General features: G+C 37.6%; 4 protein-coding genes and 1 pseudogene across 4 annotated transcripts; 2 read left to right on the top strand and 3 right to left on the bottom strand.

Annotated features, from left to right (window-relative positions):
- The first annotated feature begins 232 nt into the window (after positions 1 to 232).
- Positions 233 to 4,057, top strand: LOC107617890 (uncharacterized). Its single transcript, XM_016319767.3, has 2 exons — positions 233 to 811; positions 2,881 to 4,057. Exons 1-2 carry the CDS (start codon positions 500 to 502, stop codon positions 3,673 to 3,675), a joined length of 1,107 nt encoding a protein of 368 aa, XP_016175253.1. The 5' UTR covers positions 233 to 499; the 3' UTR covers positions 3,676 to 4,057.
- Positions 4,058 to 4,504: 447 nt separating this feature from the next.
- LOC107616791 (Glycosyl hydrolase superfamily protein) lies at positions 4,505 to 6,239 on the top strand. The gene is made up of 3 exons (XM_016318713.3): positions 4,505 to 4,699; positions 4,786 to 5,813; positions 5,897 to 6,239. The coding sequence occupies exons 1-3, from the start codon at positions 4,630 to 4,632 to the stop codon at positions 5,963 to 5,965; spliced, it is 1,167 nt and encodes a 388-aa protein (XP_016174199.1). The 5' UTR covers positions 4,505 to 4,629; the 3' UTR covers positions 5,966 to 6,239.
- A 2,555-nt stretch (positions 6,240 to 8,794) lies between these two features.
- LOC107619585 (protein LURP-one-related 5) lies at positions 8,795 to 9,892 on the bottom strand. Its single transcript, XM_088497066.1, has one exon. The coding sequence runs from the start codon at positions 9,713 to 9,715 to the stop codon at positions 9,065 to 9,067; it is 651 nt and encodes a 216-aa protein (XP_088353192.1). The 5' UTR covers positions 9,716 to 9,892; the 3' UTR covers positions 8,795 to 9,064.
- Positions 9,893 to 15,581: 5,689 nt separating this feature from the next.
- Positions 15,582 to 16,139, bottom strand: LOC107617208 (pseudo histidine-containing phosphotransfer protein 6 pseudogene; annotated as a pseudogene).
- A 4,872-nt stretch (positions 16,140 to 21,011) lies between these two features.
- LOC107619760 (SNF1-related protein kinase regulatory subunit gamma-like PV42a) lies at positions 21,012 to 22,743 on the bottom strand. The gene is made up of 2 exons (XM_016322050.3): positions 22,016 to 22,743; positions 21,012 to 21,855 (listed from the first exon to the last, which is right to left on the bottom strand). The coding sequence occupies exons 1-2, from the start codon at positions 22,564 to 22,566 to the stop codon at positions 21,138 to 21,140; spliced, it is 1,269 nt and encodes a 422-aa protein (XP_016177536.1). The 5' UTR covers positions 22,567 to 22,743; the 3' UTR covers positions 21,012 to 21,137.
- Between the last annotated feature and the right edge of the window lie 177 nt (positions 22,744 to 22,920).

Below are 22,920 nucleotides of genomic sequence, written 5' to 3'. Positions count from 1 at the left end.
AATTAATTTCCAAACCGATTAGTATACAATAGTACAGTTGAAAGTTAGAAGACATAGGGGGAGCGTTGGGCAGCGGTGAGGGTCATGGATCGGACCCGAAACTCAGATTTAAATCCAGTTAATTATAAACGGAACGTTATCCAGTAACTTTATACCTGTGAGCGACAGGTGGCGCTCTGTGTCTGAAGTCTCACTCAACCCCAAAGAGTCCTTTCCCATCCCCATGGTCCATGGATGGAGCGCCTCTACCGTATTCCCATGGACTTGGATTCCATTTACCTTAATTGACACTAATCACTAATCATGCCTCGGTATTAGCACCACTAACCTAACAAATTACTATAGTGGTTACTAGGAGTAGGAAGGCCACCATTGGCGGATCGCCGATGCATCTCCATGTCGCACGTGCCTATTTTAACTGGATAAAATGCTTCACATAGACGTACTTGTTGTTGTATCAATAAAATAAAGATAAGATATTTCGGATTTAGATTTTAAAATGGAAGTGGTGATAAGTCGTGTGAGTCGTGTGGGTTTAACGGACAAGTGGCAGCTTGAGGGTGGGTCATTGGTAGGTGAGTTTATCACATCCCACTTCCCCCCCAACTTAAATTCTCTGTGGAGGGTCGAGTTTGAGAGACTTGAGACAAAAGAGAAACAACACAGCACCAACGGTTTTCTTTCCCCTTCCGAGTCGGTGGAACTTCTTTTCAACAACATACTCATGGACACCAACAACAACGCTTCCAAGGAGTTGCAGGAGGAGGTTGTCTCCGTTGAGCTTCCAGCTCCCCCTTCTTGGAACAAGCTGGTCTCTTTCTTCTCCTTATCTTATTTCTTATCTTCTCTTATCTACGATATCTTATCTTATGTTATATGTTAATTACTTGTACAATTAAATTTACAGGATACCTTACCCTTGTTTATGTCTCCTACTGTATTTCTGTTACAATACCAATTTTCTTCTTCTGCTTCCTTTACTGCTCAATTCCTTTCTAGGGTTTTTGTATGGTTTCAGTTTCCCATTTTTCCACTTCCTTTGATGATTGTCTGGCTTCATTAGGTTTTTCAGCCCACTAAATGCAGTTTTTGGACACTGTTTCTGCAAAATTATTTCAATTTTATGCTCTTTGCATCATACAAGCTTCTTAGTCCTTAATCTGCATAGCGTGTTGCAATGGTGCAATCTTTCGCACCAAATCCTTAGTATGTTATGATTATCAGTTCTTCAACCGACTATTGTGGAATCTTTCAGGCTTTGGTTTATCGTTCGTGCATGTGAAATGCGTATCGGTATTAGGGATGATACAATTTAATGAATTGATAGCTTCTCTTTGTTTACTATCTGCTAACATTTTTTTATAGGACTTTGACTCTAGGTGATTTACAACTTGATATAACCAGCTAAAAACTGAAGGTTATGTTTATGCGGAAAGAATTTCTGCAATAAATGGTTGTTCTTCATTGGTGCTTGACTGTGAAAAGAGGGGGAGAACTTTGTTCATTGTAGTAGAAATGGAGTTCACTAGTAGGAAACTCTGGCTTACTCTGCAGTTTTTAGGGTTGGAAATATTCAAGGAATGAAAGAAAATTAGTTAGACTTTAGTCTTTAGGTGTGTTCGCAAGTTGGGAGGGAGGGAAAGGAAAGGGAAGGTTTTGGAGGGGGAGAGAAGGGAAGGAAGGGCCTAAGATAATCTTGTTCAGTGTTCTCTGAGTTTGAAATAAGAAAGAGAGGAATGGGGCTTTGGAGGTCTTATTATCTATTTTTGCGATTTTATGTTTTACTATACTATTAGGAATAGAAAAAGTAAATGCTAATAACTTGTAATACAATAGTTTATTAGGGATAAAAAGGTAATTTAAATTTTAATTTCATAAAACTCCCAATTTGAGGGAACTTGAAAATGAGGGGTTTGAAAGATTAACACAAACCTTCAAAACCCTTGCACTTTCTAATAATAAAACTTGTGAATAGGATTTAACCCTCTAAGCCTTTCTCTCTCGGTAATGCTAGGAAGACAAAAAATATAAATAAGGCAAGTTTGGGCTGTTTTGGCTGAATTTTTATTGTCTCCCTAACATTATTGTTCCCCTCCCCTCTAAAATCGTCCAAAACCAAACCCATACACACCTAACATTAAATTCTGTGCAAGTTATGAATGTATTTATGGATGTACCAAATGAACTATATGCTGTTAATATTTATGGTTGTTATATCTATTATATATGTTGCAAACAGGACTACCTTCCTTTGTCTATCTTGTCTTGAGTTGTTGCATTCTTTTCCTTTTTGTTTGCCTTGTTGAGTTTATAGTCACTGTATAGGGTGAAATTTGGAATAGCTGCAACGGAAGAACATTGTTTGAATAATTTGAGCTATGGATTTGATTTGCCATTTGCTGTTCTACCTCTGCCGAAGTTGCAGACTATTTGTAATAGAAATGAGCTAGTGGATTGGCATGATATGCAAACCAATATAATTTCACTAGGGGTTTTCACAGTTCTGTTCCAAAATGCTTAATGGTTTATTGATGATGTGGGTCTTTGTTTTATTCTCTCTCTCTCTCTCTCTCTCTCTCTCTCTCTCTCTCATACACCCCCCCCCCCCCCCACAACACACACACACACAAAAAAACACGCACACTTGCACACAGATACTTGTTTTTTAAACTATTGTATCTTAATGCTTAACGGTTTATTGACGAAGTGGGCCTTTGTGTTATTATCAATAGACTATTCTACAAGACTTTATTATCATGTAGCCTCCATTTCCTTTCTCTATGACCCACCTTACATTGCTGAGCTGTACAACAAATCTCGGTGGATTGCTTGTGTGCTGCTTGGAAACTGCTCTAATCCATTTTTTGTTCCATTGGACAGTACTTCCCTAAGAAAGTGGGCTCACCAAGAAAAAGCGAAATTGTATTCATTGCACCAACTGGGGAGGAGATCAGTTCTAGAAAACAATTGGAACAATACCTTAAGGCACATCCAGGCAACCCTGCAATCTCTGAGTTTGACTGGGGAACTGGTGAGACCCCCCGACGATCAGCAAGGATTAGCGAAAAGGTGAAATCAAGTCCACCTACAGACAGCGAGCCTGCAAAGAAAAGATCTAGAAAATCTTCAGGATCAAAGAAGGAGAACAAAGAAACTGAACCTGCTTCAGAGGAAGGCAAGGGGAAGGTAACTACTGAAGAACCCCAGGATCCAGAAGCTAAAGGAGAAAAGGAACTTGAGAATGGAGATGAGAATGAAAAAAATGAACAAACCAAGGATGCAGAGGTAGATAAGGAAGAGACTGGTCTGAACAATAAGAATGATGCAGAGAAGATTGGGAATAGTCATGCGGAAGGTGGAAATGTAACTGCTGACAAGCCTCCAGTTGAAGTAGGTCAAAACCAAGAAATGGTTACTGAAGCATCCCAAGAAAATGGTGCAACTGAGAATAAGCAGGATAAATCAGATGCTGTGATTCTTGATGCAAATGGCAGTGCCGAGAAAGAGGAGGATCCGATTGCTGTGCCACCTGCATCTGCTGAAGAGATCAATAATGCAAAGCAAGATATCGCGGTAACTGATGAAAGAAGTAACCCCGTTCAAGCCGAGGAGCAACTGAAGAAGGAGGGTGAGCTAGTTGACAATGGAAATGTTATTTGGAGCTGTGCACAGTGAAGCAACCATTCATATTCGCTGCTGAAATGTTGTGTATTATTTTGCCTTAGGCGACCGTGACTTCTGTGATACTGTCGAAGTTGTTTAGTTATTTTGTGACCTCAATGGATGACTGTAGTATTCTATATATGATTTGGTGGTAGCTATTTAGGAGAACTATCTTTAATCTTAGATTAGGACTTATTATTTTCCCTAGTTCATCCATGTAGATTATTGTAGACTCTAGTCTCTACTCTAGTCTCTACTTCGTTTTAGTAGTATGTAGATTATTGTAGACTCTTGTCTCGAAATCGTGTTAGTAGTCGGTTAAATTCTACATTGCTCCGTATTTCTGAAATTCTTGTAGGATTAAAGTCAATATTATTGTACCCTTTTACTCAAATCCTTCCTCAAGCCACGGTTACAAAACGTGAATTTTTTCATTACAAAACCTTAGGCAAGATTCCTTGCAAATTTAACAAATTTATTCGTTTTATCTTGTAAAAAATTACGAGTAAAAGGTTAATGAAGCTGCCTTTGGGGGCCAAAAAGTGAGGAGCATTTTTCATTCCCTGGTTGTGTGACTGTGACTCAAGGTTTCTGAACACACTTACCTATGATGACACGTAAGGTATTACCAATAACATATTTCACGTAACTCTATAGAGACAAGAGACAATGACATACATAGAGCAAGTGAAAACCATAAAACATGAAGTGCAAAAGATTACTTTAAGAATGAGGAAAAGGAAGAATCTATTCTTATCTGGGGAAAACAACCTCTGCCCCCAATCATCTTTGGTTTAAGGCCAAGAATCTCGTGTTTATGGCAATGCCTGCGGGAAAAGTTTTGAATCATCCCCAGGAGTTTTGTGGTTTTTCCCTATTCCTCGTTTCCCTTATTCAGTTATTATATAATACAAGGATCCACCTACATGTTTTTTCTACAATTGGAATCCCTTCATCTTTCTAAATATGATCACCAAGTTCTCTTCACCATTCTTTCTTTGGCTGCTACTCTTGTCATGTGTATTATTTTCCCATGGTAATGTATATCTCTTTCCAAAACATGCATTGTTATGTTGAATTTCTTAGCAAGTTTTGACAGTGTGTTAATTAATTTTGATGCAGCATTAGCGGATAAAGCATTTACAGGAACATACGGAGTGAACTACGGTAGGATAGCAGACAATCTGCCTCCCCCGGAGAGTGTAGTCACGCTGCTGAAAGCCGCCAAGATCAAGAACATAAGGATATATGATTCTGATCATCAAGTCCTCATGGCATTCAAAGGTTCCGGAATTGAAATCGTGGTTGGACTTCCCAATGAGTTCCTGAAAGACATGAGCGTGGCCGAGGATCGCGCCATGAGTTGGATCAAAGAAAATGTAGAGCCATTCATTCCGGGGACTAAAATCCGTGGAATAGCGGTGGGAAATGAAATCCTTGGAGGCACAGATATTGAGCTCTGGGAAGCTCTGCTTCCAGCAGCTAGAAATGTGTATAGTGCCCTTCAAAAGCTTGGTTTAGCCAAAGACATTCAAGTTTCAAGTCCACACTCAGAAGCAGTGTTTGCAAATTCATACCCTCCATCTTCTTGCACTTTCAAGGATGATGTGATGCCATATATGAGGCCTCTCTTGCAATTCTTCTCGCAGATTGGTTCCCCATTCTTCATAAATGCATACCCTTTCTTGGCCTACAAGAATGATCCTCAGCATATTGATATCAACTATGCTCTATTCCAAAAGAGCCCCGGAATTTATGATGCTAAGACAAAGCTGCACTATGATAACATGTTTGATGCTCAAGTTGATGCGGCTTATGCTGCTTTGGAGAAGGTTGGCTATACCAAGATGGAGGTCATTGTTTCTGAGACCGGCTGGGCTTCTCGTGGCGACGAGAACGAGGCTGGTGCAACGCTGAAGAATGCCAGGACTTACAACAAGAATTTGCGGAAGCGCCTGCTCAAGAAAAAGGGGACTCCTTATAGGCCAAAGATGGTGGTGAGGGCTTATATATTTGCTTTGTTCAACGAGAATTTGAAGCCTGGCCCAACCTCTGAGAGAAACTTTGGCTTGTTTAAGCCTGATGGAAGCATTGCATATGATATTGGCTTTACCGGACTCAAACCTTCTTCCGCAACTTCTTTACATAAGGTATATATGGATCTTCATCATCATGCTTTCCTTGTAATCTTTATTCCATTTCCATGTTTCTAACTAACTATGATGTCATGCAGGGTATTGGATCTTCCTTCGTAATGGTTTTCACAACTTGTGCTGCTATTCTTCTTCTTCTAGCATTGTGATTGACATGCAAATTCGGCCATTCTTTGGATCCTCTAACAGTTTTCACTACACACACCCATCACAAGAAGAAATCTCTAGCTGACTACTTAACCTTGTATTCTTCTTATATTAACACTCAACAAATGTGTCATATGCTTGATGATTAGGCATTGAATCTTGTCTATATATTGCTGTTGACTTGTTGTTTTTGTCAACGTTTCAGCAGTGTAAAGCATGTTTTGTGCAACATGTATGTGAGAATATATATGTAAAAACAGAGCAACTTCTTCCTTCCAGGATTTGTATATTGTCACTATATGATGGAGTGGTAGTGTTACATACTCAGAATCTAGAACTCGTTCATTTTTCGAAATCAAGCTATTTTTTTTAATAAATAAGTGTTCACATTATTAAAAATTCTTGTCCTACAAAAGAGACAATACTTTGAGTACAGATTTTTTAAGTGATCAATAATGATATTAACGACCCTTAATACCTTTAGAGCAATGCTAGGAGTCCGTAACTTTTGTTGGTAGCCATCAAATAGCCATCAATGATGATTTAATGGTGTGAGATTGGTGTGAGATTTCATCTAATGACTCACATTTCTCTGCTGGTTACATGCTGGTCAAAATTCAATAAAATTGCTGCCCCTAGACTTTTCCATACCTTTATGCGTGGTTCTTTACATCGTGCTTTTTCCTTTTCGCCCCAATATATGTCTCTTAGTACTTGTTTGGGTGTTATTATTTTGATAAAAAAAAAGATCTTTTTTATTTTTTAGCGTGTTTGGTAAATTTTTAATAGTAAAAGTAAAAGTACTAAAAAAATAAAAAAATATCTTTTTTGATAAGCTGTAATTTACATCTTTATTTCTCTTTAAAAAAAGATGTTTTTCATGTAATAAATAAACAAAAAAGTACTTTTATATTGTTATATCCAAACATAATTAATAGATAAAAAAAATTTTTTGCATGAGATATCCAAACATAAAATTACTTTTACTTTTTCATAAGATCTTTTAAAAAAAATAACTCAAAAAATTTTTTTTTCTTTAGAAGCTACCCAAACAAGCTCTTAATCACCTTAATTAGACTATTATCTTTGAGTCACTATCCTTTATATAAACCTTAAGTTGGTATTCGTTATTGTCCCCAATTAATCTTCTTTAGGATTTCTGTCTAGTGCTTCTACTTTGTAGCTAGGTAGTGCTAAAATAAGCCAAATCGAAATCAATTTTATATGACCATTCAAATAAATAAATTATATGCACACGACAAAAGTGAAAGGTTCAACTAAACTCTTTAACATAGATAAAGTGCTGATAAGCTTTAAATTTTTTTTTTTTTTTTGATGAATAAACTTTAACTAATTTTGTTGCATGAATATGAGACATTTATGAATATGATGACGAGTAAGTATTAAAAATTTAATATATGTGATGTTGAATTCGGGTAACAGTCAAAATCAAAATGAAGATAGTTTTGCCAACTAATGCTCAACCTAATCGCTATATTATAATCTATGTGACCGACGACAATGATTTAGACACGATAGAAAATTAGAAAGGTAAAATACAACAATTAAAAACCAAGCTTTAATTTGTAGACATTGCTGAATATTTTTTAGTGTCCACCCAGCTTAATTAAATATGAGGATTTGCAATGTGGAATCCGATTCCGTCGTAATTTAGTTCATGCTGTCAGAACTCAGAAGATATTATCGTATTTTTTTTCTCTATTTTGTCGCTTTAATTTGGTCCCACATCATTTTATTTAAAAAATGTCAGAAAATTATTAAAATTTTATTATTTTTTTGCCATTACTTTTAGTCATAACTCAATTTCTTTAGTTTAATAATTAATAGCATATTTAAACTCACACTTTTAAACATTAATAACTAATTAATAACTAAAAATAATAAATTCTAATACCCTTTATAATTATTCTAGTTAAGTTTATTGAGCCAGCAACAACGGTTGATGCATGTGAAAAAGCTTTTCCACATCCTTTTTTAATTCCCACTTTTTCTTTTGTTGCTTTTTTTTTTATTTTTTTTTTGCTTCCCGGTGTTGTCCTAGCTAGTATCTTTATATTGGATGTTATTCCTTACTCTTGGCCACATATATTAGTATGACCAAGCTATTCCTTATTGATTGTTTGAGGTCAAAACGGTGTGGGACGCAATCATATAGTCTCTGCAGAATTTATTCATGGAATCTTTGGATCATAAAAATGGCAATACGAGAGACGGAAGTACAACTCATCAAGAGAATATTTGAAGTTCCAAATGTGAGGTCGACACCGTTTTGAATATTTGAATATGTATAGTGCGTACATCAACCTTATTCCGTTGCAAATAGTAAAAGACTAAAGACTAGGAACTAGCTGGGATCTTAGCTTATCTTGTTACACAAGTACGAATTTCACGGTCATAAGGAAGTTAGATTACCAATGACCTTATATCAACACCAAAAATCTAAAGGAAAGTACAAGGTTAGTAATTATGATATGGAAAAGGTTCAATAACGATGGTCTTAATTAAAATATTAAAACATGAAATGTGCATCATCAACATGGTTTCTCAAGATTATACATGTTGATTTTACTTTTTTTTTTTCCAGACACATCAACATTTTGAAAGCGAAGTAGCAATGACACCATAGATACATAGCCATGACGTATCCAGAAGACCATAGCATACGTCGAATATTGTGAACAAATTGAATTATTCAGCTAGCAACGCAAATCTGAGACTTTAATGAATTAACCACAAATAAACAAAAGGTACGTAGCAACTCAGCGCTGATATTTATATATTATGAATGATAATAATATAAAATTTACAGAAGCACATAAAAGAGAGACGTTATTATTATTAATCTTAGAGCATAAAAGACGGGGCAGAGGTTCCCTTGGAGGGTGACACCCAAATTAAAGGACGATTAATGTTTGGTTAAGTAATTAATAAACAAAGATGGAGCAATTAATTAAGAGGAGTGCTAGAGGCTATAACTTTTTAATAGTGCGAGATTACATCTAATAATAGAAAATCACTCACTTTTCTTTTTTCTTTTGATGATTAAGTGCTGGTCATAAAATACAAAAGCTTGTGCCTCATTAATGCTGGTGTTGTGTAGTAGCAGCAGGGAGAGGGTGCACAGCAGGGTGGTCGGCAGGAGCAGTGTTAAGAAGGTCGTGATCGTCGCCGTTGATCTGATCGAGAACGAGAACAAAGGCCATGGCGAAAGCGGAATCAAAAAGAGGTTTGACGCAGAGGGAGAAGACTTCCTTGCCAAGCATAACGCTTGTGGTGGGGTCCACCTTGCGTCTGATCTCGGCAACTGGTTCCTTCGAAGCGTTGAAGACGGTGCAGGAGCGGTGGGAGAAGCATCCCTCGATGTGGTACTCCTCACCTGGGTTATCGTAGACCTCCACCGTCACGCTTGAGCGTCCGATGATGGATGATCTCTTCACGCTGAAGATCGGCTTGTCCCCCTCCCTTCTCTCCCCTTTGAATCCTTCCCACCGTTGATGCAGACTGGGCCTCTTGCGGCGAACTGTGAGGAGACACCGGCCGTTTGCATCCATAAGAACGAGCTCGTCTCTGTCGCGGGCGTCGGGTCCGTAAGAGTCAACGCGGAAGACTAGTTGACCCTTGCAATCGTAGACGGTGAAGCCATCTCCCGCGAAGAACAGAGACGTCTTCAGCACCGTCAGCTGCGTCTCCGTCTCCGTGTCTGTGTCTTCCTTCAAGACGACGTCGCTCATTATTGTTAGTTGGAGAGATGAGAGCGATTAGATAGCTTGATAATGTGAAAGAAAGTAAAGGGAGGAGGAACAGATTCAGTGTGTATTAGATGGTGGTGTCAGTGTGTCTCGCCTGTCCTGTGGGGTATCACATATATAGTTTCTATTTTCTACACCAACAATTTAAAATTAAAATATCTAGCGACCTGATGTGACTCCATATATTATTCATTTTCACGGTACTTTATTTTTAAAATCTTTAAATCTGTGCCGAAAGTTTCTAAACATGGTAGCCAATCACTTTTCTTCAAAGACTTGGCTTATTCATGACTAGTGAAATACATGTGTGGTTATGGATCGGATGACTTGGAATATATAAGTTTGCAGGGTGTGGCAGAGTTCAGATTTGGTTTCGCTGCCACTTGCTCCATCTCCTCCACAAATTAAATATCCCAATTTATTTTTGTTTTGGCTCCATTCTCCCATCCCAGAATTTGTCTAATAATAACTCATACTTTCCAAAACTAAAAACCAAATCATCAAATTATGATAACTAATAACAACCGTAAGAGTGTTGGAAGTTGCCAGCTAAAATGAGTGAGAGCAACTGGAATGGAGTGGAAGGGGAATGGAAGATTATTGTATGCATGATTGCATGCCAGACTCTTCCCATATATTTAGAAGGAGTAGTAGCGAATTTTGTAATTTATACTTATCAATTAGTTGTCATTAATATTTTTAATGATATAAAATTATATTTAATAGTGCAAAATTATTTATTGATTAAATAGTTGTCAAATTTTAATAAAAATATTAGTCTTTTAGACTTTTTCTATATTTAGACCCCACCTTGCCGTTCCAATCAAATTCAAATGCTTCCATACATATATAGAAGCTACATTAGTATACCATCATGGAATATGGCTCCTTGTATACGTATGGCTACAAAAATTAAACTTGCAAAAGTCAAAAACCACGAAATGTGGAGAGGTCATCAATTTCCTACCACCATGCACCATACCTCACAAATTGACCAAATGTGTCACTATCTCATTCTCATCATATTTCGTGCAACTCCAACAACTATATAACGCACGAGAATCCCATCTGCAAATATACGTCTAATTGAAAAAAGTTTGATGATACTAAGGAGAGATAAGAAAAGTAGCTTCTAGTTTAAGTAATATAATAATGAATTCAATCTTTGACTTGAGTGCATTGTTATAGTTTACTTGTACTTGCCTACTTGGGGTTGAGGATAAATTAGTCAATAATAATATTGGTGTGGATAGAGTAGATAACGGACTTTGATTTCTTTTTTTTGTTTTTATTTTGACCCACCCTCACCGCCCATGCTGGCTCCGGAGACCGATCTCTTCACAAACTTACCTTACAAGACAGAATGACCCAACTTTTGTATTTCAATTAATTGAGAACATGTACATTGGTCCGCTTCAAAGGATAATAATAGTGCTATGTTGTGGAGGATGTTTTGACACATCAATAGGTATTACTGTTTGGGGCATGATTAAGTGTTGAATGCTGGTTTATCGATAATGATTGTTTTTTTTGGTAATACATCGATAATGATTTTTGGCAAGGTTGGGTGGGGTAACTGCAAGTGCCAAAGAGTCAGAACCCAAATAAAATTCAAACGCGGAGTAGCTGGTGAAAGATGGGCGTACTTCTACTTCCTATTGGGTCGTTGTTGGGTGCCAAAAAGCCTCTTTCCTTGTTTATACGTTATTTTGTTCATAAATACGTATAATTATAAACAAGGGTAATTTTCTTAAATAAATAAAGAGGTAATGACTAAATCAGTATTCGAAAGATTCAAACGCTGACATTTTGATACCTCACTATTGTTATTAACAAAATGGTCCTTAAAAGATTTTAAAATTTGACAAGCGTATCCACGAGTTCACCGGAGCACATTTTCGGCAAGCACAGTGCTGATATAGCCACTGCGTTTTGATGACATGGCAAATACCCTTCCCCACTCTAATTCTTCTCCTTCTCCTTCCCCCTCCCCAACGCACTCCCCCCTTCCCCTTCCTGAATGCATTCTCCCCTCTCCCCAACCCTAATCCTTCTCTCCCCCTCCCTAATCCTAATCCCCCATCTCCAACGCACTTCCCCTCTCCTCAATCCAAAATCCCCCTTTCTGAACCCTAATTCCCTTCCCTTACCCCTTTGAATTCTAATCCACTTCCCAACACAGTGTCTCACACTCTCAACTCTTTCTCCCCTTCGCCTTCATTGCTGTCGCCTTCACTACTTGTATGTGCTTGCTGCTAGCCCCCGTCCCCTTTCCCATTCTTCCGTGTATCGAAGACGAGGTCTCACTTCTGGCACTGCTTCCTCTCTTGCAAGTAGCTCTCTCCCGTGGTTCCCGTCACTCTTTACACTGCCTCCTCCATTGCCATTCGGAACCACTTCATTCGCCGTCCTGCTTCAGATTCTCTTCTCTCCTTCTCGCGAATTTGCTGGTTTTGTTCTTTTTAAAAAAAATTGTTAAAATCATCTTGCATTCATCATTCCCTCTTCTTCCCTGTGCTAAATCGTGTGATTTTTTCCTTGATTAAATTGTTAACATCGTTGAGAATTGCATGAGCAAGAAGTGTTTGATTTTGGAATGTGAAATGCCAAATCACAAAATTATTCAATATATATGGTTTTAATCTGAAATGCTAAATGAAATCTGCAAATCATTTTGAAAGGTTAGCAAAAATTGATGAATTTATTAAAAGGAGTAAGGGAAGGGGATTAGGGTTCAGAAAGGGGGATTTTGGATTGAGGAGGGGAGAAGTGCGTTGGAAATGGGGGATTAGGATAGTGAGGGGGAGTGAAGGATTAGGGTTGGGGAGAGGGGAGAATGCATTCAGGAAGGGGAAGGGGGGAGTGCGTTGGGGAGGGGGAAGGAGAAGGAGAAGAATTAGGGTGGGGAAGGGTATTTGCCATGTCATCAAAACGTAGTGGCCATGTCAGCACTGTGCTTGCCGGAAATGTGCTCCGGTGAACTCGTGGGTACGCTTGTCAAATTTTAAAATCTTTTAAGGACCATTTTGTCAATAACAATAGTGAGGTACCAAAATATCAGCGTTTGAATCTTTCGGATACTGATTTGGTCATTACCTCATAAATAAAATAGACATCAATTTGACCTGATTACACATTTTAAAAAATGAATATATATGTAAATACATTTTTTTATGAATCTATAGAAATCGCTACTGACAATAGTGGATTAGGGGAAAACGTAAATCGCTACAGATAGTAGCGATTTATGTGTATTGGATAATGAACGTAAATTGTTGGAGGCAGTAGCAGTTTACGTTGAGTTGACTGTGTTACCAAGGTCCAAGTACCCAACTCCAAGAGTGTCTAGTATGTCAAGAGCTTCCAATTTGAAATGAGCGCTTCATTGTGGTAACGCTCAAGTTTCTTTCATGAATCAAATATTCACGCTTCTATTTGAAATAACGTCCCTCATTTTGAGGGTTAACAACGTCTATTTTAGGAAGAAGGTAGGCTCGCAGGTGTTACTCTTGGATGACGCTCTTTGAGTTGGGCGTTATCAACGCTAAACTTTCTTTGATTCACGCTATTAAGATGCATATAAGCTTCATGAATTAACGCACTAACATTAATTCATAAAGTTTATATGCATGTTAATAGTGTGAATCAAAGAATGAAGCATGCAAGCAATACATATTATTCAAGAAAATAGCAAAGCATGCAAAGAAGGGAATGGATCCTCTCCAGTGAAGAAAAAACTGGATGGTGTCAATTGTGATATTTCACCCTTCATTGCTCTCTCTCTCATATTTAATTTTGCCCCCACTTATAAAGTTAACGGTGAGAGATCACACTGCATTTCCTCAATTGTTGAAAAAGCTGGAGAGGATCCATTTCCTGCAAAGAAAGTTTGACGTTGGTAACGCCCAACTCAAAAGGCGCTATCTAAGAGTAATGTCTGCGAGCCTACTTTCTTCTCAAAATGGACGTCGTTAACGTCTAAAATGAGGGGCGTTATTCCAAATAGAAGCGTGAATATTTGATTCATGAGAGAAACTTGAGCGTTATTACAATGAAGCGCCCATTCCAAATTGGAAACTCTTGACATACTAGACACTCTTGGAGTTGGGCACTTGGGCATTGGTAACACACTCAAAGTAAACCGTTACTACCTCCAGCAGTTTACGTTCAATATCCAATATACATAAACCACTACTGCCAACACCATTCTACAGAAACTGTTGCTGTCTATAGCGACCGCAGCTGTCAGTAGCGGTTTACGTTCTTTCCTAATTCGCTACTGCAAATAGCAATTTCTATAGATTCATAAAAAATACATTTGCGCCTTCGTTTTTAAAAATGTTTAATCAGAAAGTTGATGTTTGTTCCTTGCGAGATAAAGCTTTCGAAGTGTGATCGACTACAAGATCCGTCAGGGGGCTCGGAAGTATTCTCCTCGGAACTGAAGACCTCGGCGTAGAACCTGCAAAAAGGACTCCGACGCTCAAGTCAGTGCTCGGTAATATAAACTTCAACAAGTAAAAGTAAAAATAAGGAATTTGCAGGGTTTGGTGCTATGGAGTCGTTTTTCCTAGCAGCTTGTGATCACTGTTTTTCCTTTCAGAAATCGAAGCATGACGGATTAGTCGGGTACCCAACCACATTCTCGGACCAATGCTAATCTTATGGCGGCCAACGCCGTTTTACTCGCGGAGAATCAGCGCATGGCCGAACTGTTAGCTACGCTACAAAATGGTGGCGAAAGGAAGAACGTCATAGCAAATACCGAACAGTACGAAGAGTATCAGTCAGAATCCAATGCGAAAACAGGGGAAACACCCCCGAAAACAGGGAGACGACGAGCTAACCCTTTTTCTGAAGAAATTACGAGTTTTAAAATGCCTCAAAATTTCACACTTCCTATGACTTTGGCACCGTACAAAGGGATCGGAGATCCTAAAATTCATGTCATGAAATTTGAATCTATGATGTTCCTGAATAGTGATTCCAATCCCATTCTGTGCCGATCTTTTCCCACTTTTTTAGATGGTGCCGTATTATTACCTGCAGGGTCAATAACCAGCTTTGACAATTTCTCTAAGTTGTTCATCAATCAGTTTGCAGCCTCAAAAATCTATGTAAGGGACTCGGACTACCTTAGCACGATCAGACAAGGACAACATAAAAGACTGAAAGACTACATGACACGCTTTACAACAGCCGTCATGGAAATCCCCGACCTCAATCCCAAAGTACAGCTCCACGCCATCAAGAGCGGCCTCCGACCGAAAAAGTTTCAGGAGGCCATAGCTGTCACGAAGCCAGAGACCTTGAAAAAATTTCGAGACAAAGCAACAGGGCAGATCGAAATTGAGGAGCTACGGAAAACTCGGAAGAACAATGTCCATTTTATTTATTTAAGAAAATTGTCCTATAAACAATGTATATATGTTTCTGACTTGTTGTGCAAGGTTTAGTCATAGTCAAACTTTATCACTGTTTCTATTCTAATATTTTCAAGCGGGTTCATTCTTTTTTTCCTAGGTGCGTTTTTCTTTTAGTTAATGGAATTTGGAAACATAAAGCTTAGCTTTAAAATCGTGTAAGTGATTAAGGTATTGACAAGAGTATACATATAGTTAATCTGAGTTCCATGCCCAGGCATGCAGTTGTCTTGGAAAGAAGACTATATTGAATTAAATAGAGAGTTAATTAGAAGAGCGCGAGCGAGCATGCATGAGCGCTGGCTTCTATATATGTACATTAATTAATGGAAAAGTATTAGAATTCAAAATGGCGATGACCGCCAGCCAGCTTAATTAGGAATATATTAAAACAAATAATCCATGCGGATGGAGATGGATTTTTATTATTGGTTATTCTGCAGTGGGTATCTGGCTGCTGCTGCCAAAGCACGTTGCTGCTCTATCTGCACAAACATTATATTACGATGAATTGATGATGATGTAATAATGAATAATGTAATAACGAAGAGTAGTTGAATTACTTGGAATAGTTCATGCAGTTTGTTCTTGAGATAGCAATATTCATGTTCCAGCATCTCCAAGGCTCGCAGGCATCCAGGACGGTTACTGTGGTGAGTAGCGGCGCGAAAGGCAAGGCAGACAGTGGTGAGTCTCTTGGCGCCAATGCTGGAGCTGCTTCCCATGAATTGATTCAAATGGATTCCCATTTTGTTGTAGTCGGAGAAGTCCCTGTCCATGAGCAATGATCTGAGATTGCTGAGAAGCTTCTCAGACTCGTGGAAGTAGATGTTGAGGACCTCGGAGACGAAGCTTGGGGAGGACTCGTCCTGGAGGTGGTGAAGCTGCAAGAAGTGCTCGTCCAGCACTCCCTGGTGGAAGAGGAAGCCCAGTAGGCGGTTCATGTCGGCCCACAAGAGGTCCGCACCCAGACCAAGCATCCACACTGGCACACCCGTTTTGACTCGCTCTTAATTAATTACAACTTCCTTTTCTTGTCTTTTGTTTTGGCCTCTAATATTCACGGGGGAGCATACTATATATTCCGCTTCACCATACCTACCTCTTGTGCATGAATGGAAGGCGTGCAAATTGAAGGGGGAATACCGAGATCAATGTGGGGTATCTACCGGACCATGCTAGCGAGACCTACTACATACCCCCAGGCCAGGCCATCACCTTTTCCTCCCGTTCCCGGTCACTTCGCGTGCGCCTCTCCTTTCCACCTTCCTCATCCCCGTCCCCGACAACTCCTTCCACCCGGTAACTTGTCAGTCACCCCTCGCCCCCTTTTCCACGGTTCACACTTTCCCCTTCATATGCTTTCCAAAAATGCTATTTGTATAGCAAAGTAGCCACGTAGTTTAATTCATGAGATATAACATTTATTATATTTTCGTAGCAAAGGTGATTCCTTTTATGCCAAAAATTTACAATCTTAATTAAGCTATGCTTCCCTTTAGTCCTTTTTACTGGTATATATATATTGTACTGATACAACGTAATAACCTCAGTTAATTTGTCAACCAACATAGTCCACAAATTAAAAAAGATTTGATTAGTTAATCTTTGTTAATAATGTAAACTTCTTTTCTAAAATTGAAATCTGACCTTATTATTTTCAGAGTTTACCTTAATATTTTCAGAGTTTAACTAATATTCAGTTTAATGACACAAAATAAAGTTATTAATTACAAAATTTTTTATAAAAGATATAAAATTTAGTTTTTAATATTGATCCTATAGTTACAAATATCAAGTCATAACTCGGCATTATGAGTCATAACTCAGTAGAACGCATCACAATGGGCGCTACATTATTAATCGGCTTTACATTACTAATTGGTAATTAACGTCATTAATTGGCAACATACATTACAATTCAGCTTAACTTTTCAAAAAGTGAAACGTCCAACATTATTGCTCTTTAATACAGGCGATAAAGTAGAAGCATAACCGACTGTTACATTTCCATCTACAAAATGTATGATCTCCTATCCTAAACACACCTCGAATTTTCAGTATTAACTTAAGTTTCGGAGTGTCTTTGTAGGTACACTCTCCCTTGTTTCTTGCTCATGCTTCACGTAATTGGACATCTTCTCGGAGTAAAACTCGAATTTTCGCAAAACTCAAAAAACGGTACCGAAGGTAATAACTCGGTGTCGACTCTCAGGAACCGAGCTCTCCCTCCAAGTATTCATACAAGAAAAAATATATTTATTATGTATTTATTAACAAATTTTAATAATAATAATAATCTAAACGTGTTTTAAAAAGGCAGGCATGCTAGCTAATATAAATCTTTCTTTCTAAAATATCCTGACTTCTTCCTTTTTAGCTAACTATTTCATATCATATAGTAGTATAGTATATAGTACTCTATTAGGGTATGCTATGCTATAGGGCAACCGAATGCATTCCCTTATTCACCTTTCTCTTCTCTTTCAGTCCCCATTTTTTTACTCTGTCTTCTGTCAACTTTTCACTTTCTCGGGGAAATTAAAGTAAATAGGTAAGGTAAAAAACCCTCGAACCAACATCTATGTGGACTCACTCTGATGCTGCATTGAAGTCTGGTTGTGGTAATATATAAGGTAATTCTCCTTAAACAAACCTTGAGTGAGGAAATAACTTTTTTCATGTTCCCACTGTCGCTATTTAGTTTTAGAGTTGAGTGTAATCTCATTTTATCATAATTGAGGAGAGCAAGGCAGCAACTTTTGTGATTTGTAGCTATCAATGATAGTTTTAATGGTGTGAGATTGGTACGAAATTTCATTCAATAGCTCACTTTTTTTTGCTGGTTACATACTGACCAGAATTTAACAAAGTTGCTGGCCCTAGACTTTTCCATCGTAATTAACTATCAACATGCTCTTGTAACAAAAAACATTCTGCACGCACGAAAGCATGAACCTAAAATATTTATTTATTATGATCATTCTTCTTTTCACATATATTATTATAACATGATTATATATAGAAACAATATTTTTAAAAGACAAGTGTTAGTTGAGTAACAGGCCGTGACGAAAACGTTAGACTTTAGAGTATGGCAAAATACGAGGAGATTGTTCATTTGTCTCTTTGTGCAATTTTAAACCAAGAAACAAACTGCAGAACGTGACGATGGGTATCATTTTCTATTGAGAATGACACAAACAACAAAATGGACTCCTCACTTAAAACTTAGCACCCACTTTTGAGCGCTAAACTTAAGACCACACGTATTAATTAAATTTCATTGGCCTCTTGCTATCTAGTGCTTCTTCCTACATTAAAATTTGGCTGTATCCCATGCGAGAATATGCCAGTATATATTATTACACAATATATATTATAGTATATCCGAAAGGAAAAGTCTATAGCCCAATAACTTTGTTAAATTCTGGCCAACATGTAACCAGCAAAGAAAAGTGGGTCATTGGATGAAATCTTACACCAATCTCACACCATTAAAACCATCATTGATGGCTATTTAATGGCTACAAATCACAAAAGTTGCTGGCCCCTAGCATTTCTCTATTCGAAAAAGGAAAAGTCTAAAGGACCAGCAGTTTTGTTGAATTTTGGCCAGCATGTAACCAACAGAAAAAGGTGAGTCATTGGATGAAATCTCACACCATTAAATCCAGTGGTGGAGCTTAGTTCAGACAAGGGGTGGCCATGGCCCCCCAAATTTTTTATAAAAAATTTAGTAGTACTTTTTCAAAAGATAAAAAATAGTTCAATTAACTTAAATACTTTACTATGACTTAAAGTATCTAATAAGTTCAATAAATAACACTTTCTCTATCTTTAGGTTCAAATATAAAAAATTAGATATCTTTTATTTATTTAATTTAATATTATTTTATATTTTACTATTTATTTAATTTAATTTTTTATATGATAAAAAATAATAGAATATTCAATAAGTATTAATATTATTGTATTTGTATAAATTGATAAAAAAAATTTAATATATTTGTCCTTCTAACTTCTTCTTTATATATTTTACAGGATATATATTCAAATTTTTATATAAAATAATAATGAAAAATCAAAGAATTGATACATTTTTTAAGAGGAATGCTAATATTTAAGAAGGAGAACATATAACTTTTACAATATCAACACATGTAGATAGTTCTTCTACTTTAATGAATCACGAAGAAAGTGAGATATAACCTTCAAAAGTTCAAAAAGTTATATCTGATGACTTTAACTTTAACTTTTTGGAATGAGATCTTGAAAAAGGGCTTTAAATTTAGCAATATCACCCAAACCAGATAGATGAGATTAGACGAACTTATCTTAAATGAAGTCCATATAAAAAAATATTTTGACAATTATTTTCTATTTGGCCCCCCTAAAATTTTGTTTCAAGTTCCGCCACTGATTAAATCATCATTGATTACTATTTGATGGCTACCAATCACAAAAGTTGCTGGTCTTAACATTGCTCTTCGAAAAATGCATGCTTTTTAGAGCATGATTTTATTAACAGAAAAGAGGAAAACAAAAAGGAGGTATGAAATCAGGCGATAAGGGGAGAGGAGACTTTAAGAAGAAAAATTCACACTCGTCTCCGGTAATTAAGTCATCACCATCATCCACTCGGAGGTAGAGGCATTGCACACTTTCATGTGTGTATTATTCTCACACTTGCATGTAGTCGTTAATTTTTTTTGACCTGACACACATTCAATAATATATAAGCGTTAAAATGCGCATTTTAAACCGTACAGTGAATATGCAAACCCAACAGCATGGGTTAATGTATACTTTAGTCTACTTTATTCAAAAAAAGGGGAAGCATGCATTTTTAAATTTGTGAATAATTAAATTAAAAACCTTGCTTCAAAGGCATGCTTTGTACAGAGTAGTATACTGACGTAAGCAAACTGTTTAATTATATTGCTAAAAGTGTTAATTATATATAACAATATATATGATGATAATAACTATTACTGACAAACTAATATATTTCTTTTTATTGGTGAAAATCCTATGACTGTGCATCTAAGTTTAATTTTATTAATAACAAGTGTGTGTTCAGTGTTCTATAATGGGACGGAGCAAAGAGCAAAAGAATAAAGAAAGAAAGGAAGCATGCTTTGTATTGACGTAAGCATGTGAAAGAAAGCACTTTTCAAGATAAACTCAAAACACTTTTGGATGACCACACCAATTCTGCAATGTGGTTAATATATATAAGAAATTATTATCATTATATTAAACAAATTTGAGGAGTTCGAAATCGTGGGTGGCCGTGTCATTATTCCATTCCGTCCTTTGCAAAAAACAATGCCTTTATTTCTCTCGTCTTCTCCTCGTATGACTTCGAAATTCCGAATGATAAGGCTGGGATGAATACAATGAGTTCCTAAGTAATACTAAAATAGTTTTTTTGGTTCTAGATTAGTATATTGGAGCTTTGTGGTTTACACATGGCTAGCTAGAAGCCATCCTATTCTTCCATTATACTGTGTTCATTTTCAAATAAGAGGTTATCATTATTGGGTTTTTCATGGTTACTATACTCTATATATAGATACTTTTCATTAATAAATATTGAATAAAGCTGGTATTCCCAACGCCAAAACTACTGTTAGTAGTTTGCAAGTGCGCATTTCACCTTACTAATGATTATATCTCTAATACTCTCTAAACTTCCATTGTATATATTGTACAAATATTCTATTAGCTCTTCGTATTTTTTTAAATAACATATTTTTATTTGATTGATAATTGTTTATGTTATTTAAGATAGTCATTATTTACCTATCACTTCCCTGCACTTAAAAGTAATGAAATGTAGAGATTTAAACTTGATAGGGAAAAAAAAAGATAAAACATTATTCCCATTTACACATGATGATGATGATGAAATGAAACACATGCATATGCTTAGAGAGCTATCACCTATCTTGAACTGAAATTTAATTAGTGGCATATCATTGGTGTGAAGAAGAGGGAGGAGAGATGAGAGCAAGCCTTATAACTCTAATTACATCGGTGAGAGACACAACACCAACGAGCAAACACTGCTGATTCACCACCCACACTCGATGCACATGCTTGGTAACTGCCTTGTGAATCACCTCCGACAAAGGAGATTCAAGATGACAAGTCACAAGCTCCTTCCATGAGATGGGTGATTCCGGTGCCGCGAACAAAGGACTGGCCGAAATGTGTTGGGTGAATGCAAGTGCGCTTATCCCGAACCATGACTTGAGCGTGTTTATGTAGCATCCCCTTAAATCAGTTGCAGAGAATGTCCCAACAAGCTTCCTAAATCTCCCATTTACGAGCTGCCTGTGATCATCAGGGTTGACGTCATCAGAGGATTGAACAATAGGTACAGCGTTCAACATGGCAGACTTTAAGCACTTGATGGCATCCAAGAGTATAGTGCGGTCAGTGATGGCATAGATCTGTTCCGTGTCGGCGGCCAAGTCTTGAACAGAGCGCGCCAGAATGGCCTGTAACTCGTCAGATGCGTGATCTCTCAAGAACCTAACAACATCCAGCTGAGTCAGCATTTGGTAGCCGGAAGCAGACTCCACCAGTTCAACACCACCGCCTGGTGACCATCCACTCTCCATCTGGCTGTCCACCGGCACCATCGCACGATGAACTCCTTTGCTAAACACTTCCATGCAATCTAACAGGCTACAATATAATACTAATAATATTAGAAAAATGTTATCCTACTCTCTCTAAAATTTGTTAAAATAACATATAAGTTATTCTTTCTAGAGTAACATGTAAGTTACCTTATGTGATGTGTCATATATATTAAATCATCTAATAATTTTCCACTGTTAGATACCTGGTGTAGGGATTAAGAGTCCACAGGCTAAGCCCTTCAAAAGAGTGGCCAATGATGGAAGAAACAGAGACAGACATCCTTTCATGGAGATCGTTTGTCATCTCATCGCCGCCGCCACCCAAATCCAAGTGGTCCTTGCCGGCTATGTGGGCCACTATATCAAGCATCGTCACCATCCCGATGTAGTGCTTTCTCACCACTCCTGTTTGCTTGTCAGACTCCACGATCATCGAACCCCCCGCGCCGATCCACTGTCCCGGCGGGGCTGCCACTGGCACAGCCAACACCCTGTTTGCGACCAGCGTGTTCATGGTGTCAGCCAGGGACGCCGTGTATGGCACCTCCACCAGCCTCTTCTTATCCACCATGAGATCCTTCACCTTCCTCTCCTGTAGTCTCATGCTTTCGCTGCGTTGCATGCTGGCTCCCCCTCCACCGGACTTGAATTGCTGCTTCATCTTTTCAACTTGAATATATTTCCTTGCTCTCAATGAAACTAACAAGTGCTTATTCCCGCTGCAACTAGTAGCTGGAAAATACAGAGCTAGCATCAAAATCGATTTATTAATCAGGATATAGTACGCAATCTTTTTTTATTTTCTTTTTCCTTTGGGTATGTATGCCCTGTTTTACAGTACGTGTTGCCATATTGTGCATCCACGTTCTTCTCTTTACAAGCGTGTTTATCTGCAGCTGATGACTCACCAAACACCACGCCGTGCTGCGACACTTAGCGCAACATCCCCATTCCCCATTTCTACTTTCATTTTTCAGGATACATACTCAATATTAAAATATGCTTGTATGTTTATCTATTTGCAAAATGAAAAATGGGCAGCAATTTTTGTGATTTGTAGCCATTAAATAGTTATTAACGATGATTTTAATGGTGTGAAATTGGTATG

The sequence above is a fragment of the Arachis ipaensis genome, chromosome B8 (genome assembly GCF_059453495.1).
Source record: "Arachis ipaensis isolate K30076 ecotype BB chromosome B8, ASM5945349v1, whole genome shotgun sequence".
Classification (NCBI taxonomy): domain Eukaryota; kingdom Viridiplantae; phylum Streptophyta; class Magnoliopsida; order Fabales; family Fabaceae; genus Arachis; species Arachis ipaensis.
This window is presented reverse-complemented; position numbering and strand designations above follow the sequence as displayed.

Coding starts and splice junctions, on each gene's coding strand:
- LOC107616791 (XM_016318713.3), top strand. CDS start 4,630: ATGATCACCAAGTTCTCTTCACCATTCTTTCTTTGGCTGCTACTCTTG. Junction 4,700..4,785: donor ATGTGTATTATTTTCCCATG/GTAATGTATATC, acceptor ATTTTGATGCAG/CATTAGCGGATAAAGCATTT. Junction 5,814..5,896: donor CCGCAACTTCTTTACATAAG/GTATATATGGAT, acceptor GATGTCATGCAG/GGTATTGGATCTTCCTTCGT.
- LOC107619585 (XM_088497066.1), bottom strand. CDS start 9,715: ATGAGCGACGTCGTCTTGAAGGAAGACACAGACACGGAGACGGAGACG.
- LOC107619760 (XM_016322050.3), bottom strand. CDS start 22,566: ATGCTAGCTCTGTATTTTCCAGCTACTAGTTGCAGCGGGAATAAGCAC. Junction 21,856..22,015: donor ACTCTTAATCCCTACACCAG/GTATCTAACAGT, acceptor ATTATATTGTAG/CCTGTTAGATTGCATGGAAG.
- LOC107617890 (XM_016319767.3), top strand. CDS start 500: ATGGAAGTGGTGATAAGTCGTGTGAGTCGTGTGGGTTTAACGGACAAG. Junction 812..2,880: donor CCCCTTCTTGGAACAAGCTG/GTCTCTTTCTTC, acceptor TCCATTGGACAG/TACTTCCCTAAGAAAGTGGG.